The sequence below is a fragment of the Vicia villosa genome, linkage group LG2 (genome assembly GCF_029867415.1).
Source record: "Vicia villosa cultivar HV-30 ecotype Madison, WI linkage group LG2, Vvil1.0, whole genome shotgun sequence".
In the NCBI taxonomy this organism is placed as follows: domain Eukaryota; kingdom Viridiplantae; phylum Streptophyta; class Magnoliopsida; order Fabales; family Fabaceae; genus Vicia; species Vicia villosa.
In genome coordinates, this window is record NC_081181.1 from 191007235 (window position 1) to 191021961 (window position 14727).

General features: G+C 35.8%; 1 protein-coding gene and 1 long non-coding RNA gene across 2 annotated transcripts; both read right to left on the minus strand.

Moving 5' to 3' along the window:
• Positions 1–501: 501 nt before the first annotated feature.
• Positions 502–1146, minus strand: LOC131650959 (uncharacterized). Its single transcript, XM_058920652.1, has 3 exons — positions 1030–1146; positions 860–972; positions 502–772 (listed from the first exon to the last, which is right to left on the minus strand). Exons 1-3 carry the CDS (start codon positions 1144–1146, stop codon positions 502–504), a joined length of 501 nt encoding a protein of 166 aa, XP_058776635.1.
• A 3792-nt stretch (positions 1147–4938) lies between these two features.
• LOC131647747 (uncharacterized) lies at positions 4939–7698 on the minus strand. The gene is made up of 7 exons (XR_009297930.1): positions 7569–7698; positions 6691–6842; positions 6313–6608; positions 6064–6209; positions 5827–5928; positions 5613–5723; positions 4939–5182 (listed from the first exon to the last, which is right to left on the minus strand). It is a non-coding gene; the product is annotated as an uncharacterized LOC131647747 (long non-coding RNA).
• Positions 7699–14727: the final 7029 nt, after the last annotated feature.

Consider the following 14727-nt stretch of genomic DNA (forward strand, 5'->3'; position numbering starts at 1 on the left):
TGCGCCGAACGAACCCTCGCCACTTAATTCTAAAACCGGTAAATTCCTCGACTTCTCTCTATTTTCTTCCCTCTCTTGCTTCATCATTTCTTCGAACTCCACCATTCTTTCAAAAAAAGATTCGGCCAAGTGTCCGCCTCTTTTGTATGATGCGCCGTCCACTCACACGACGTGGCTGAAATAGGACACTCCGGTTTCAAAAAAGACTCGTACAAAGTGGTGCAATCTTAGATGCCCGATACAAATGATGCGGCCAGACGCGTCTAAAAGTGGGCGACTATGAAGTGGAAAAAATGTCTCTGAAAATCTAACAAAGATGACACTAGGCATATTATTTTGATCAACCAACAAAGTCTTACATATTCCCAAAGCCCATGTAAAGTTATTTTCTTTCTCACATTACAAAAAAGTGAATCCATTATAAGGACGTTTGGAAATGTGTTGAACAAGTTGATACTTTCGAGATGAGTCCAAAATATGTCACGAACATTAACTTTTTCCTCACAAGCTCTGAAACTTAAAACGTATTTTCGCAGTGCTAAGATTGTAACGTTCATTGTATACCTGCTTGATATTTAAAACACTATCTGGTATTTTTCGCTTCAAATCGGCATGTATGTTTCTCGGCGCAACTTTGATTATCGATAATTCTGAAATAGAATCCTTCTCTTCGCGATTTAGCCGACACACAATTGGATGGCCGTGTAGCTTGGTCTTCAATGCGTGATTATGAATTCCGGAGATGACGCTAAAATGCCACAAACCATCAACCCTACAAGATACACACAACTTAAATGGACATGCATACTTTATCAGTCCCGTGTCATCATGTTTTAACTTCCGATTTGTTGGAACATACTTCCCATCCCTCTCGCATCTCATCACAACAAATGCTTGCCTTCTACTAGTGTCGTTGTCGGACCTTGCTATCACAACGCCAAATCCAAGTTTACTTGCTTCACTTCGGACCCACTATAGCAAATGTTCACGACAAGTGAAAGCCATTTCATTTGTAAATTATGGTCGAACATCCACCGCAACGAAAATTGTTTTAACATCGTTAATCGGCTCTTTAGACTTAGCATCTACGTTGACCTCTTCCGAAACTTCTAACTCATCTCTGACAATGTTGTCGGGATGCGCCATACATAACGTATGCACAAAATAAACATTCTATCAAAATTGTTTTTTGAATTCTGTAATAGACCTTATTTCGGAAATGCATTTTCAAAATAAGTTTGGTGGATTTCTGAAGTACATTTCCGAGCTGACGCTGTTTCTTCTTCAACAAATCAGAATCAATGCAGTAAAATGAGAGATGCATTTACCTCAAATTGTAGCTTTCTATGCTCTTCTTGATATGATGAACCACATGAAACTTGGATTGGAGACAAAAAAAATGATTGAAATTGGTTGAGGTTTTGGAGAGGGTTTGTGTTTTGTTTGGAAGAAAATGAATGAAATAGTCAAAGAGGAAAAAAGTATATGAAGGGTTTTTTCGGATATGCATTTTTGAAAAAACACCTGACATATTAAATCCAACGTTTAAATGGATAAATGGTGATTTCGGATATGCATCTCTGAAATAGTTGATATGGGTTATTTCGGATATACATTTCCAAAATCAGTAAAAACGTGCCTTCAGATATGCATATTCGAAAGGCATTTCAAAAATATTAGGGGTATTTTACACCCTATATGAGTGCGTAAATTTTTTTCTAATTTCTTGGCTTAAACCCTTCATATTTTTGTTTTTTAAGGGGCCTAAGTAAGGGGTTAAAAATGAGATTTATTTGAAATAAAATACTTTAGTTCTTTTACAATTAAGTATTTAAAAAAATAATTTTTTGAAAATTACAAAAAATATTTTAAAATAATATATTTTTTATACAAAATAAAAAATTGACTTTATTTTTTTTTTTTTAAAAAGGAGAATTTTGTAAGGAAAATGCAAAGAATTTTCGCACATTTTATGCAAATGAATTGTTAATTGGTTTCGATGTGTTGTTTGATGAAGAAAAAAAATGTCGGTGATATAAAAAATAATATATTTTGTAGTTGTAGTGCTTTTGTTTATAAATTGAACAATGATGAGATTTTTCTCCAAGTGGTTTAGCCTATATTTATATTTATTTTACTGTAGTATAAACTAAATATTATAATCACAATTATGAGTGCAAAATTTCTAACCTAAACATGTTGGTGCAAATGACACGAAAAATCTTCTCGTGCTATATACCATTGCTCCTTTTCAAATTAAAATAGTGGATTTTTTTGAAAAAAAATAAAAAAGTCGATTTTTTTCTGAAAATAATTTTTTATTAAAGAAAACATTTTTTCCAAAAAAATTAAAAAGTCAATTTTTTTTGTAAAATACAAAATTCGATTTTTTTCGAATATATGAAAAGTCAATTTTGTACAAAAAATAAAAAAAGTAAATTTTTTCCAAAAATAAAAACGTCGATTTTTATCCCAAAAAAATTGATTTTTTTTCGAAAAAAAAAAGTCAATTTTTTCCTGAAAATAAGAAAAGTCGATTTTTTTCAAAAATCAAAATATCGATTTCAAAAAAATAAATAAAAAGTCAATATTTTTCGAAAACAAATATATCGACTTTTCCCAAAATTAAAAAAAGTTGATTTTTTTCAAAAATAAAATAAAATCGATTTTTTCAAAAATAAGAAAAATCGGATTTTTTTCAAAAATAAAAAAGTCGGTTTTTCATGAAAATGAGAAAAATCAATTTTTTTTCAGAAATAAAAATGCTGATTTTTGTCGAAAAATAAAAAAGTTAATTTTTTAGAAAATAAATAAATCAACTTTTTTCGAAAGAATCAACTGCAAGCGGGAAACGTGTTTTTTCAAATAAAAATATTTCTCAAGTTAGGTTTAGTCTTGGCATAACAACTACAAACGAGAAACGTGTTTTTTCAACTATAAGAATGTAAAGAATCAACTATGTAACCAAATGAGTGATTGATGGTTACATTATCTTCTAGTAACTTTTATAAAAAGAGATGCTCTTAGAACAATTATCAGTAATATTATTTTAACTTATTTTAAAAAAATAAACGATAGTTTCTTTAATGTTTAGCCTCGTCAATGTGTAATATCCGGATCCGCCATTCTAGATTTCAATGTTGTTTTAATGTGATTTTTCAAAAGCTAGAAGTTAAAGCAACGTGATATATGCACGTTTTAATGAATCTAACGTAAAAAGAAATATGCACTTAGTTTCTTAATTGTAAAGTATCATAAGTGAGGCGTACGCTATACTCAATGGTACAAAAATAAAGTAAAATAAAGAACCCATAATTTTGTCAATAAAAAAAAGGAAATAACCCATTAACTCTTTTAGTAAGAGCAATTAAACAAGTTTTATAGACTAAGATATTTATAGCTATTCTTTGTATTGAACACGTTTTATCTTATGTGACAAATTGAGTTATAGAATAATAAAACACGCGTTATTTAAAATATTTTATTATTACAATTTAAACTTAATTTTAATTTTAATTTTAAATCAAATCACCAACAAATTTAAAATTAACTATATTTTTATTTAAGGTATCGTCTCAAATTTAATATTTTTATCATTAAACTGAATTGTGTATAAGTATGATTCCATTGTAGAGACATTTGATAGTAATGTATAGAATTTAAACTAAAATTTGAAAGAAAAAAAATAAAAATAATAATTGAACATGCTATAAAAGTGCTCTAGTTTCTTTTCAAATTGAAAATCATAAGATTTTTTATACAAATTATTCGAAACTTTTGAGAATATATGGTTCATTACAGTTCGTAAAACATATATAATTTAACTCAATTGAATGTTTTTCTTTCTAGAGAGTTACTATTCAAAATTATATCTACAATCCAAATAAAACTCAAGTTGCATTCATATCATAGTCGAGCAAATTTTACCACAAATTGCACCTAATTTTGAACCGGGAAGTTAACGTATTTGAACCACAAATTGTACCTAACTTTCTTTTGGCAAGTTTACCCTTCTATGTTATAGATTCCAAAATTACTAGCGAAACTTGTTTTCAAGCTTCATTAACAATAGGGAAATAACTATTTTATTCTTTAAACTAGTAGAAGACCCGTGCGTCCGCACGGGTAAATCAAATCTTAAGATGAATAATGTATTACAAACGCAAAAAAAAATTAAAAATTTGAATGAGAAATGTTAAATTAAGATTCATAAAACAAAATATAGATAATATAGATGTAATGAAATTATATATAGTAGCTATTTTAAAAAAAAATGGAAATGCAATAGGCAAGAAGTTGAAAATGTTAAATTAGGTATTATGGTGATAGCGACCCGTGAAAGTAGTGAATTTCAATGATAAAATTCACATAAGAAAGATATTATGGTAATAGTGACCCGTAAAAATAATGAATATCTTAATAAAATGAATTAATGTCTAAAGAACTTGATTCCTTTAGCGCTACATGTAATTCATGTAGCCCAACTCCTATTAAAAGAGTTTCAATTGTTTTATAACTTATTTGTTGATTAGATTCAATTGAAATTACTTCAACCATTAAAAGATTAAAAACCTTTTAATTCTTAAAATATACATGAGGTCATTATATAAATGTATTACTAAATTAAATATGTTGCATCCGATGAATTGTATTAGAATGGAATCATTAAATAAATGTATTACTAAATTATATAAGTAAGTATTCATAGGCTGATTGGCTGTATTTTCTTTTAGATTTATGTTTTCTAATTTTAAAGTTCTTTTTGACCATTATCATATAAAGATACAACGAAACTAAATACTAATCTATGCTCCAAGCAAACTTGTGAAGTGGAGCTATTAATCTAAGCTCTAAATTGGTTAAGTCTAAATAATTTAATAAGTCAGACAAAAGGAATTTAGACATTTAAATAGTAGGAAAATGATTTTACATATTAGATTGAGATCCAATTCCATTGGATTCTATAAGCTTTTTCTTTTGACTGTCAAAGAATCCAACACACAAATTTTATGGCTTTTCCACTAATGAGCATCATGTTTATCACACTCTTCACAACTTAGGGAATAACCAACACCATATTTCAAAATAAAAACACAAATGATACTACATCTTTGCTTTCAATGAAGTGCTTGCTTCCTATAATTGCTTTGGCAGGAAGACTGATTTCCTATAATTGCTTTCACTGCAAGTAGTATATGTTTAGTAAAAGAGACACGAAATATGTTTAAAGCAAGAATATATGTTGTATTGAAAATATGAAGCAATCATGATTTATCTTTGAATTAGTTGTTTATTTCAGCAAGAATATATTATGTATCGAAATATCGCAGCAAGAGTTGAATATGTTTGTAGTAGTTATTATCTGATGAAGAAAGATTTAATCTGATATGTCAGATTTGTTACTGATGCATTGAAGTGGAAAAATTTTCATGCTCGGGTTGTGTTATATATGCACATATGCCTTAAAAGCATGGAAATAACACACCACAAGAATTATATGCACTCATTTGAAAGTGGTAATAGATGAACAGACAAGTGCAAAATATGCTTCTCATATCTTTGTAAGCTATAAAGATATAAAAATATAATTGAGACATTAAAAAAATACAGACCATTTATTCTTGGGTCAAAATCATTCTCCATGTCAATGTTCGAAGAGCCTTTGGTTCGACTTCAGCTTCTTTTTGTTGTTCCTCTGCTGCTCCAACATCATCTTTTAGGTTCTGAACAAAGAAAATAGAAGCTATAACTTGTATAGAATACAAAAAAAGGTAAAGAAAAAGGTAAACCTCCAATCAAAGTTAGGAACACGTTGGTTATACATACATTATACTAATGGTGGCATGTGTTCTCACAAGGGTAAGGACAATCTATGTCCTTAACACCAGCTCGGTCAAAATACCAGTCTCCCACGGCCAGAGCAATTGCCTACATATTTCCAATGCATATCGGTTAGAGATAAGACACAAAAATAATAAGATCTTAAACTTGAATCACCACTTCTGCGTAACGCTAAAACTTGAATATTTTAACAAAAACTGCATAGGCATATGTGAGAGTCACCTTGTTTCCAATGACAGGAGAGTTGTCAACAAACCATGTGTCTGGTCTCTCAGATTGGCAGTGAGCAAAGCATGAATGTATGAACAATCCATTTTAATTTGATATTGAGAACCCTCTAACAACATTCAACATGTGATTCCTGAATCCTGTATTAAGAATGAATAGAGGGGTTCTAATCAAGCGGGGTTCTGATTTACCGAGTTGTGAAATAAACAGGTCTTAAACAAATTCAAAGATGAATGGACTTACTTCAGTTAGAGTGATCATATCCGCAATGCTTTTGACATCCTTTGTGAAGGAGAAAACCCTGTCGTCGAAACCTCCCTAGGAACATGAGTTGAGAGATAATGATTGGGAAGGAGTGTGATCATGATTACCCTCCAAAAATCTGTAATGGTCAGAGCAAAATAATAATAAATTTTTTACACAATATAAGCAACATTCCAGAAATTATAAAATCCAATCATGTAGGTTTGCATTTCCTGCAAGGTCTTCTTCCAAACATCAAAGTCACGGGAGCGGGTTACAACATAGATTTGATCAGTCTGTAGTAGAAAAAAATTGAACAACGTATAAATAATGGAAATGGAAGATGATAAATCATATGATATAAACATAAAACACAACCTTTGCATCTTGAATAATAGCTTCAACATGCTGCTGGCCTTTGTGTCCCTTGACGTCCCATACATCGACACAAATAGCTATCTTCCAAACATTTTGTTCGGGTTTTAAGTCGCAAATCATAATAGGTTGTCTAGACTTGGTTGCTCAAAAATCTGAAACATAAACCACTTGTTTAGATATTCATAAAAATAACTACTTTATAAAAATCAAATCTTTAAGAATCAAAACTCACAATAACTGTATGTGTTTTGAACATCAGTACACCAAATTTGTAAAAATAAAATCAAAACATCAACCAGCATGAACAACACAAACATCAATTAGCAAAGTTATAAGAATCTCAACTTTAAGATACTTTAGCGAAATAACAAAAAAGATCAGTATAAAAATCACTATATCAGATCTTTTATAATCTTTATAAACATCACTATATTAGTAAAGATTAAAATCAGTCTAAAAATTAAAAAATCAGAAAATCAGATAAAAGATCAGTATAAAAATCACAACTTTAACAAAATTCATCAAAATCAGAAAAAGATCACTATAAAAAATACTACTTTATAAAATCATATCTTTAAGTATCTTCATAAACATCAATATATCAGTAAAATATTATAATCAGTATACAAATCACAAATGTAACCCATGAAAATCAAAACTTTAAAGCTACAAATCACAAATCATAGATGTATGAAACTATAATGTTACACAATATTTGGGAAGATAGTGAAAAAACCCATTTTGGTATAACCCATGAAAATGCAAAAACAAAATGTCACAAAAATGATGAAGAACCGAAGTATGAAGATGAAGAAAACATAACAACAAAACATGATGAAGGAGAGACAAGGAAGAAACATTGATTTAGGCGCCTTTACCTGTGGAATGCTAAGAAGAGAGAAGGGAATATCGGAGGCTTAGTGTGGAGAGAGAAGGAGGAAGCTAAATGAATTTGAAAAAGAGAATGAGAGGGAAATATTGAAATTGGGTTTGGTCTTGTCTACCGTGTAAAAACCTAAATCAAGATATCAACTATTACACAATGGTTAATTTGTTGTTATGAAAAAAACAAAAGCAAAATTGAGAATGGGGTGCCACTTGGAATAATGGATAGATATGATTGGTCCATTTAAAGTTTGATTTAGCAAATTACTAAAATGGGCAAAGTTTAGTGCAAAATTTAAAAAGCAAAAGGGCAATTAAGGGTGTTAATAGGTATATTATAATCTTAGTTAGGTAGTTGACTTATAATAATTGGTTTGCTTAACAAATAAAATGCAACTAATATAGAAATACAAAATATTTACATCTAAAAAACTAGATCGGATCTAAAAACATAATAAGCCAAACCAAAAAAAAGAAGAAACCTGAACCAAATTGCAATATCTCAAATTCTTGAAATTCAAAGTCAAACAAATTTGAAATTCGGCAAAATCCCACATTTTCTTGAAAACACCTCCCTAATGAACACTGGTAACATATCCCACCACTATAAATTTAAAATCCCAAGACCTTAATTAGCAAAGGTTATCTGGACACATGTTACTTTCTTTGTAAAATTAGCTGCTTGATAAAGCACAAAATGGTTATGATTAAACTCCATCACTATACATTGATTTTTTTTTTATGCGAAACATAACTGATATATTAGCAAACGGCTGAAACAGCCAAAGGGGATACAACATCCTCCATACAAGGAATTAAACTAGACCAGGTTCTGGATCCAACAATCTTGCCAATTCCCACCATCTGGTGGACATCAGTATTCAAGGATCTATTAACATACATAATAGTAGCAGAATTAAAAGTACATAACAAAGTTTTACAATCACAAATCAACGGGTCCAAAGCTGCGAGAAAATCTTGGCCATTTATGCAGTCTACTAGCACCATCGCGTCCGACTGGAAGACAACATTGGTTAGTTTGAAATCCTTTGCTAAGTGCATAGCCCATAGGATTCCTTGCAGTTCAGCTGAGAGAATATCTGTTACGCTTGGAAAACTTTTGCAAGTCGCCACATAAACCATGCCACACGGATCTTTGATGATACAGCCTAAGGACACTGTTCCATCGGCAAAACACCCTGCGTCAGATTGAACCGTTCAATGGCTGGAACAAAAACTCATCTGTTGTGAGTCTCCCATCTGCATAGTTCCTTTTTTCCGCTGTCCCGACACCTCACTGCAAGCATACCATATGTCTTGCGCTATCCAATGCGGTTTCACCTTCTTGTGATTATGTACCAGCTCATTTCTGGCCTGCCAGATCTTCCAGAGACCAATACAAACAACTTGACACAGGAAATAATCCTTACTCTTGAATACACCAGTCAACCACTCACCAATGTCATCTGTCATAGGGATTCTAATTCCTAAGGGAGAAGAAAAGAAAATTGCCTTGGAGACATGACACTGCAGAAATAGATGAGATGAATCTTCTACATGGGATTGACACAATGGGCAAGTAACATCCAGTGAGATGCCTTTTTTTGCTAGATTGCTTTGAGTAGGCATAATGTTCTTAAGCAGCCTCCAAATAAAGTGCTTTGTTCTCTCGAGGATTGGCGCTTTCCACAATTGCTTCGACAGAAAAGAGTCCATTGTATGCGATGGCCCCGGTTTCAAATTTTGCTTGCTACTCCCAATCATATGGTATGCTGTTTTGACTGAGAATTCTCCATCTCTCTCAAAGTTCCAAATTAATTTATCCTCCGGCAAACTACTCGAAAGAGGGATGCTGGCTACATGAGTTGAATCTCCACCTGCAAAAGTTTCATCGAGAGCCTCCAAGTTCCAGATGGCCAGTTCTTTATTAATTAGGGAGCTTACCTTTGCTTCCGCCTCAACATGAGGATTGACAGTGAGCGGTTTGAAACCCGGAATTGATGGGATCCAATTATCTTCTCTAATCCGAACGCTCTCTCTGTTACCAATTCTCCACCTTGATCCTTTTAGAACAATCTCCTTTGCACTGAGCATGCTACGCCAAGCATAGCTAGGTCTAAAACCCAACGGAGCTTCTGTAATATGGCATCTAGGGTAATATCTCCCTTTGTAGAACCTCTCAAACAAGGATCCATCACACTGCAGCAGCCTCCAGAATTATTTGCCCAATAGACTTGTGTTGAAATCGCTAATTCCCCTAAATCCCATATCGTCAAAAGACTTCCCTTGAGCCATCCTCTCCCATGACATCCAGTGGATCTTCCTTACTCCCTCTTTTGTATCCCACCAGAATCTAGCCAGCATAGTCTCAATTTCTTTGCAAACGCTCTCCGGGATTTTGTAGCAACTCATGATGTATGTGGGGATGGATTGTGCTACTGCCTTGATCAAAACCTCTTTGCCAGCCTTTGAGAGAAAGCCTTCCTTCCAGCCTTTGACTTTTTTCCAAACACGCTCGACCACTAATGAGAAAACTTCTTTTTTCTTTCTACCAAGAATCACAGGCAGTCCCAGATATTTCAGATGGTTGCTTACAGTTTGAAAACCAAGCTTGTTCCTAATTGCCTCCCTGTTGTTCAGGTCCACGTTGCCACTAAAGGAAACTTCGGATTTGTCGTAATTTACAACTTGGCCTGATGCAGCTTGATAAACTGTGAGAATATTCTGAATTCTACCCGCTTCCCGTTCATTTGCCCTGGAAAAAAGGAGACTGCCATCTGCAAAGAAAAGGTGAGAAATTGTTGGCGCTTTCCTTGCAACTTTCACGCCATGAATCTCCGACGAGCACACCGCTTGCTTGATCATACCTGATAAGACATCTGCACAAATAATAAAGAGGTAAGGTGAAAGGGGGTCCCCTTGACGGAGGCCCCGGTTAGGGGAAAAACTTCTGCTTGGCTGGCCATTTATGAGGATTCTGTACGAGACCGTGGAAATGCATCTACGAATCAGATCAATGAAACTTTGGGGGAATTCCAAGGCTTCCAAAGTACCAACAACAAAGTTCCACTCCAGGCGGTCGTATGCTTTGGACATATCCAGTTTTAAAGCCATGGTTCCTTTCTTCCCGTATTTCTTGTTTTTCATCCAATGGAAGCAATCCATGGCAATCAGGGCATTATCTGTGATCAAACGTCCTTTGACAAAGGCACTTTGCTCTTCGCTAATGATGTCAGGCAGCATTCCTTCCAGCCGGTTTGCAATAGTCTTCGTAACCACTTTCATGATGACATTGCAAAGACTAATGGGTCTAAAATCTTGGGGCCTGCCAGGAGTCTTTACCTTGGGGATGAGGGCTATAAAAGTTGAATTTATGTCAGAGGGATCCCGCTGCTGGTTGAGAACTGCAAGGGCCAGCTTAATAACATCAACCCCCACTACATTCCAGTATTTCTGATAGAACAACGCAGGGAGTCCATCTAGGCCAGGGGCTTTTGAGGGGTGCATTTGGAAGATAGATGCCTTCACCTCTTCCTCCGAGAACGATTCCCCACAACACTCTTTCTGACCATCCGTCAACCTATGCCGTATATTGCTACACACTTCCGTGATATGCTCAGGATTAGACGTGGCAAAAATACTAGAGAAATAACCAACGAGAATGCGTTCAAAGTGACTATGGCCTCTCCACCATATACCCCTATCATCCTTCAATTTTTTAATGGTGTTTGTCTTCCTTCTCTGGTCAGCTTTGCGGTGAAAAAATTTTGTGTTTCGATCCCCATCCATCAACCACACTGCACGACTCTGCTGACGCCACAAAGTTTCCTCAATCCTAAGCAATTTGGCTCTTTGTTGTTCTAAGGCTCTGTATTTGCGGATCTAATTGCTTTCCTCAAACCACCTACTTTCCTCTTCCAAAGAGGCTTCGATTCTTTTTATCTCCTTAGCCACACTCCCAGCCCGATACTCTTTAAAGGTCTGTTGGAGACTTCAGATAGCTTTAGTTTTTTGCGTAAAATCCACCGGATTACTTGACCATATCTGCCTTATGAGTGGTTCGCATCTGGAGTCCTTGGACCAAACTTCTTCAAACCTGAATAGATGGCTCGTTCTATTCTTTCTCTTCTCCTGCTCAATTTCTATTCTCAGGACAGCATGATCAGACCCATGTCGGTGAAGGTGAGCAACACGGGTAGCTGGAAAGAGATCCAGGAAAGATGAAGTAGCCAAGCCCCTGTCAAGCCTACATTGTATGTTCTCATCATTCCTTCTACCATTTGACCATGTAAACGGATAGCCAGAGAAGCCCAGGTCTTTAAGCCCACACGAGTCCATAGTGTTTCTGCTCCAACTGAATTGAGTCAAGGATCTTTTATTTCCCCCTTTTTTTCTCATTATCCTGAATCACATCATTAAAATCTCCTACGCACAAAAGACAGTCCCCTAGCTCCTGGTAAATATTCTCCACCAGCCTCCAAGTATCCCTCTTTTGGTGTTCATACGGGAATCCATAAACTCCTGCGAAATTCCACACTTCCTCCTCACCATCAATACAACACTCCCCTCCAATATGGTTCTGAGAGTGTGTAGTAATATTGGTCTGGACAACATTATTCCACAAGCAACAAATCCCCCCCGCACGCTCCTTCCCTTCTCCCCTGCAATCAACAATAAACCAATGTTGGAAACCAATATTGATCTTAAGTGTAGACGATCTTGCAATGTCAATAAGTATTCCACAAAGCCCATATATTTGGAGAGTTCTCATTTCTATTGTTAACGTAAATGTCTATGAAATTAAGTTGCTTCGAGTATCAATTCAGAACTTGAGTAATCAGAGTCATAGGCTTCAACATAAAAATCTTAGAAAATTTCTTTATCCACCTCCCTATGGGGTGACCCAACGAAAACCCCAACTTGCCCCTACTTCGGAGATACATCTCTGAAGTATTTTTTTTTCTAAATTTTCTCAGACTTCGGAAGGGCACTTCTGAAAACACTAAATGGGGGTATTTTCGGAGATGCACTTCCGAAAACACCTTTTTTCACATTTTGGGGGGTTTCGGAAATACACTTCCGAATTATGCAGAAATTGTATTTTTTTTTTATGTTTTTCTTAACAGTCCCGTATTTTTAATTAAACGAAAACGGCGAACAAAATAAACGACATATCAACATAAAATACTAATATGATAAATAAAATCCAAATAATATATATATATATATATATATATATATATACAAAACGAGTAATAGTGTGCGAAATAAAATCCGAATACAAGAAAAATAAACCCGAACCCTTACTGGGTATGCCTAACCCTCAATCCCTGGGACCTCCTCTACCTCCTATATGCCGCCGCACGTCCCGCGTCACCGACGATCCTCTCCACCACGGCGACTGCCTCTGGACCGCCCTGATCAATGATACCTCGGTCCAACGCGTTCCGCCCAAGCAGCTCTATCCGCTGGCAGATCGGCAGGAGATCAATGGCATGGTCATCCTCGGCCTGCTGGTTCTCCAGGAGCTCCTCGTATGCTGGCCTAGGAGCACCGGGAGCGTCGGATGTCATCAGATGGTGTGACACCCGATAGAACCATGTGACATACCCCTCCATACTGTGCCAGTCCTGGGTGACCTGCATGCGACGATACTCCTCCGGGACCACAGGACGCTCCCAATCTGCAAATATGCCAGTGAGCTGCACTCGGGTAACTGGTCGGGAGCAGCCTCAAAAGGTGACCTGGGTATCATCTACACAAATCCAAACTTCCGCATGCACTGCTCAGGGAGAAACCTCACCATGGTGTTGGTCCCGCATGCCAACCAGCCAGAATATAACGTGATGATGTCAAAGGCGACAACAACAGTGTAGTCGCTGAATGGCCTCCAAGTGATGTCATCGTGAGCTGTGCGGTCGAGGTACCCACGATATGGTCCCACTGCATTATTCCCCCTTTGGAGAACGTATCGGGCGGCCCTGGGCATGTCGTCCTCGTACGCCAGATCAATAGCGAAGCCGTGGATGCGGGGGAAGTAGGAGATGATCCAGCCCTGAAACACAAACACGATAATGTATTAAAAATAAATACGAACTTATGTGAAACCATTGAAATGAAACGTACCGTCAGGAGTGTGGCGGATCCGGTCAACTGCCTGGTCCTCCAGTTGGAGGCCTCATTCAGCTTCTGGTATAGGTATACCAGAATAGCTGACCCCAGTTCCACTGGTGAACGGTAGTCAAGTCCATGAAGTAGCGGAGGTATGTCACGTCGACGTATCTTGCACTCTTATACACAAAGAGTGCAGTGCTCACCAAAAACATAAACCAGCACCGGAGAGCGCAGGCACGGTGATACTTCATAAATAGGCCGTTCTCCACATCCTCGGATTCGACTGCCGCCACCAAGTGGTGCTCATAATAAATACTCAATATGGAGAACCGGATATGAGGCCCATTTGTCGTCCGACACTCAAAATCAGCCATATTTGGCTCCATACCCAGATAGATCGTTTTCCACTCGATCGCATCGACCCTCTGATTGAGAAGCTTTTGAATGTAGTAGAGCAAGTAGAAACAACCTTTGATGTAGCCTCGGAACTTGGTTTTGCAAAAAATCTCTTTGAGGAAGTGTTGATGGTGATTTAGGTTAAATGAATTAGGGGGAGGGGCTGTTTTGCTAAATCTGCAAAACGTGCAGTATTTCGGAAATGCACTTCTGAAATACTGTTTTCGGAAATGCATTTCCGAAATAATACAAATTTTGAAAAAAAAGCGCTTTCGGAGATGTATCTCCGAAAACAACATTTTTTTGCATTTCGGAAATGCATTTCCGAAACAGAGGCATTTTGGGGTTTTCACGAGGGGTCACCAAGAAAATAGAGGGGTGGATAAAGAAATTTCCAAATATTAACGGACAACCTAGTGGGTAGATTGATGGTTCCTCTTGCATTTATGTAGAGGACCTTTATGATTAGTTTTTAATGCTTCCACCTTGAGATTTAGTGTTATGTGTGTTAGAGATATTAGACCTAATCCAAGTTGTGTAACCTAAGCCCAAGCTTAATTAGGGTTTGTTAGCCTACTTAGTGTATAAGTTAGGTGTATATAAATAGTCATAGTTTGTATCATTATTTGTACAATTCAAGTC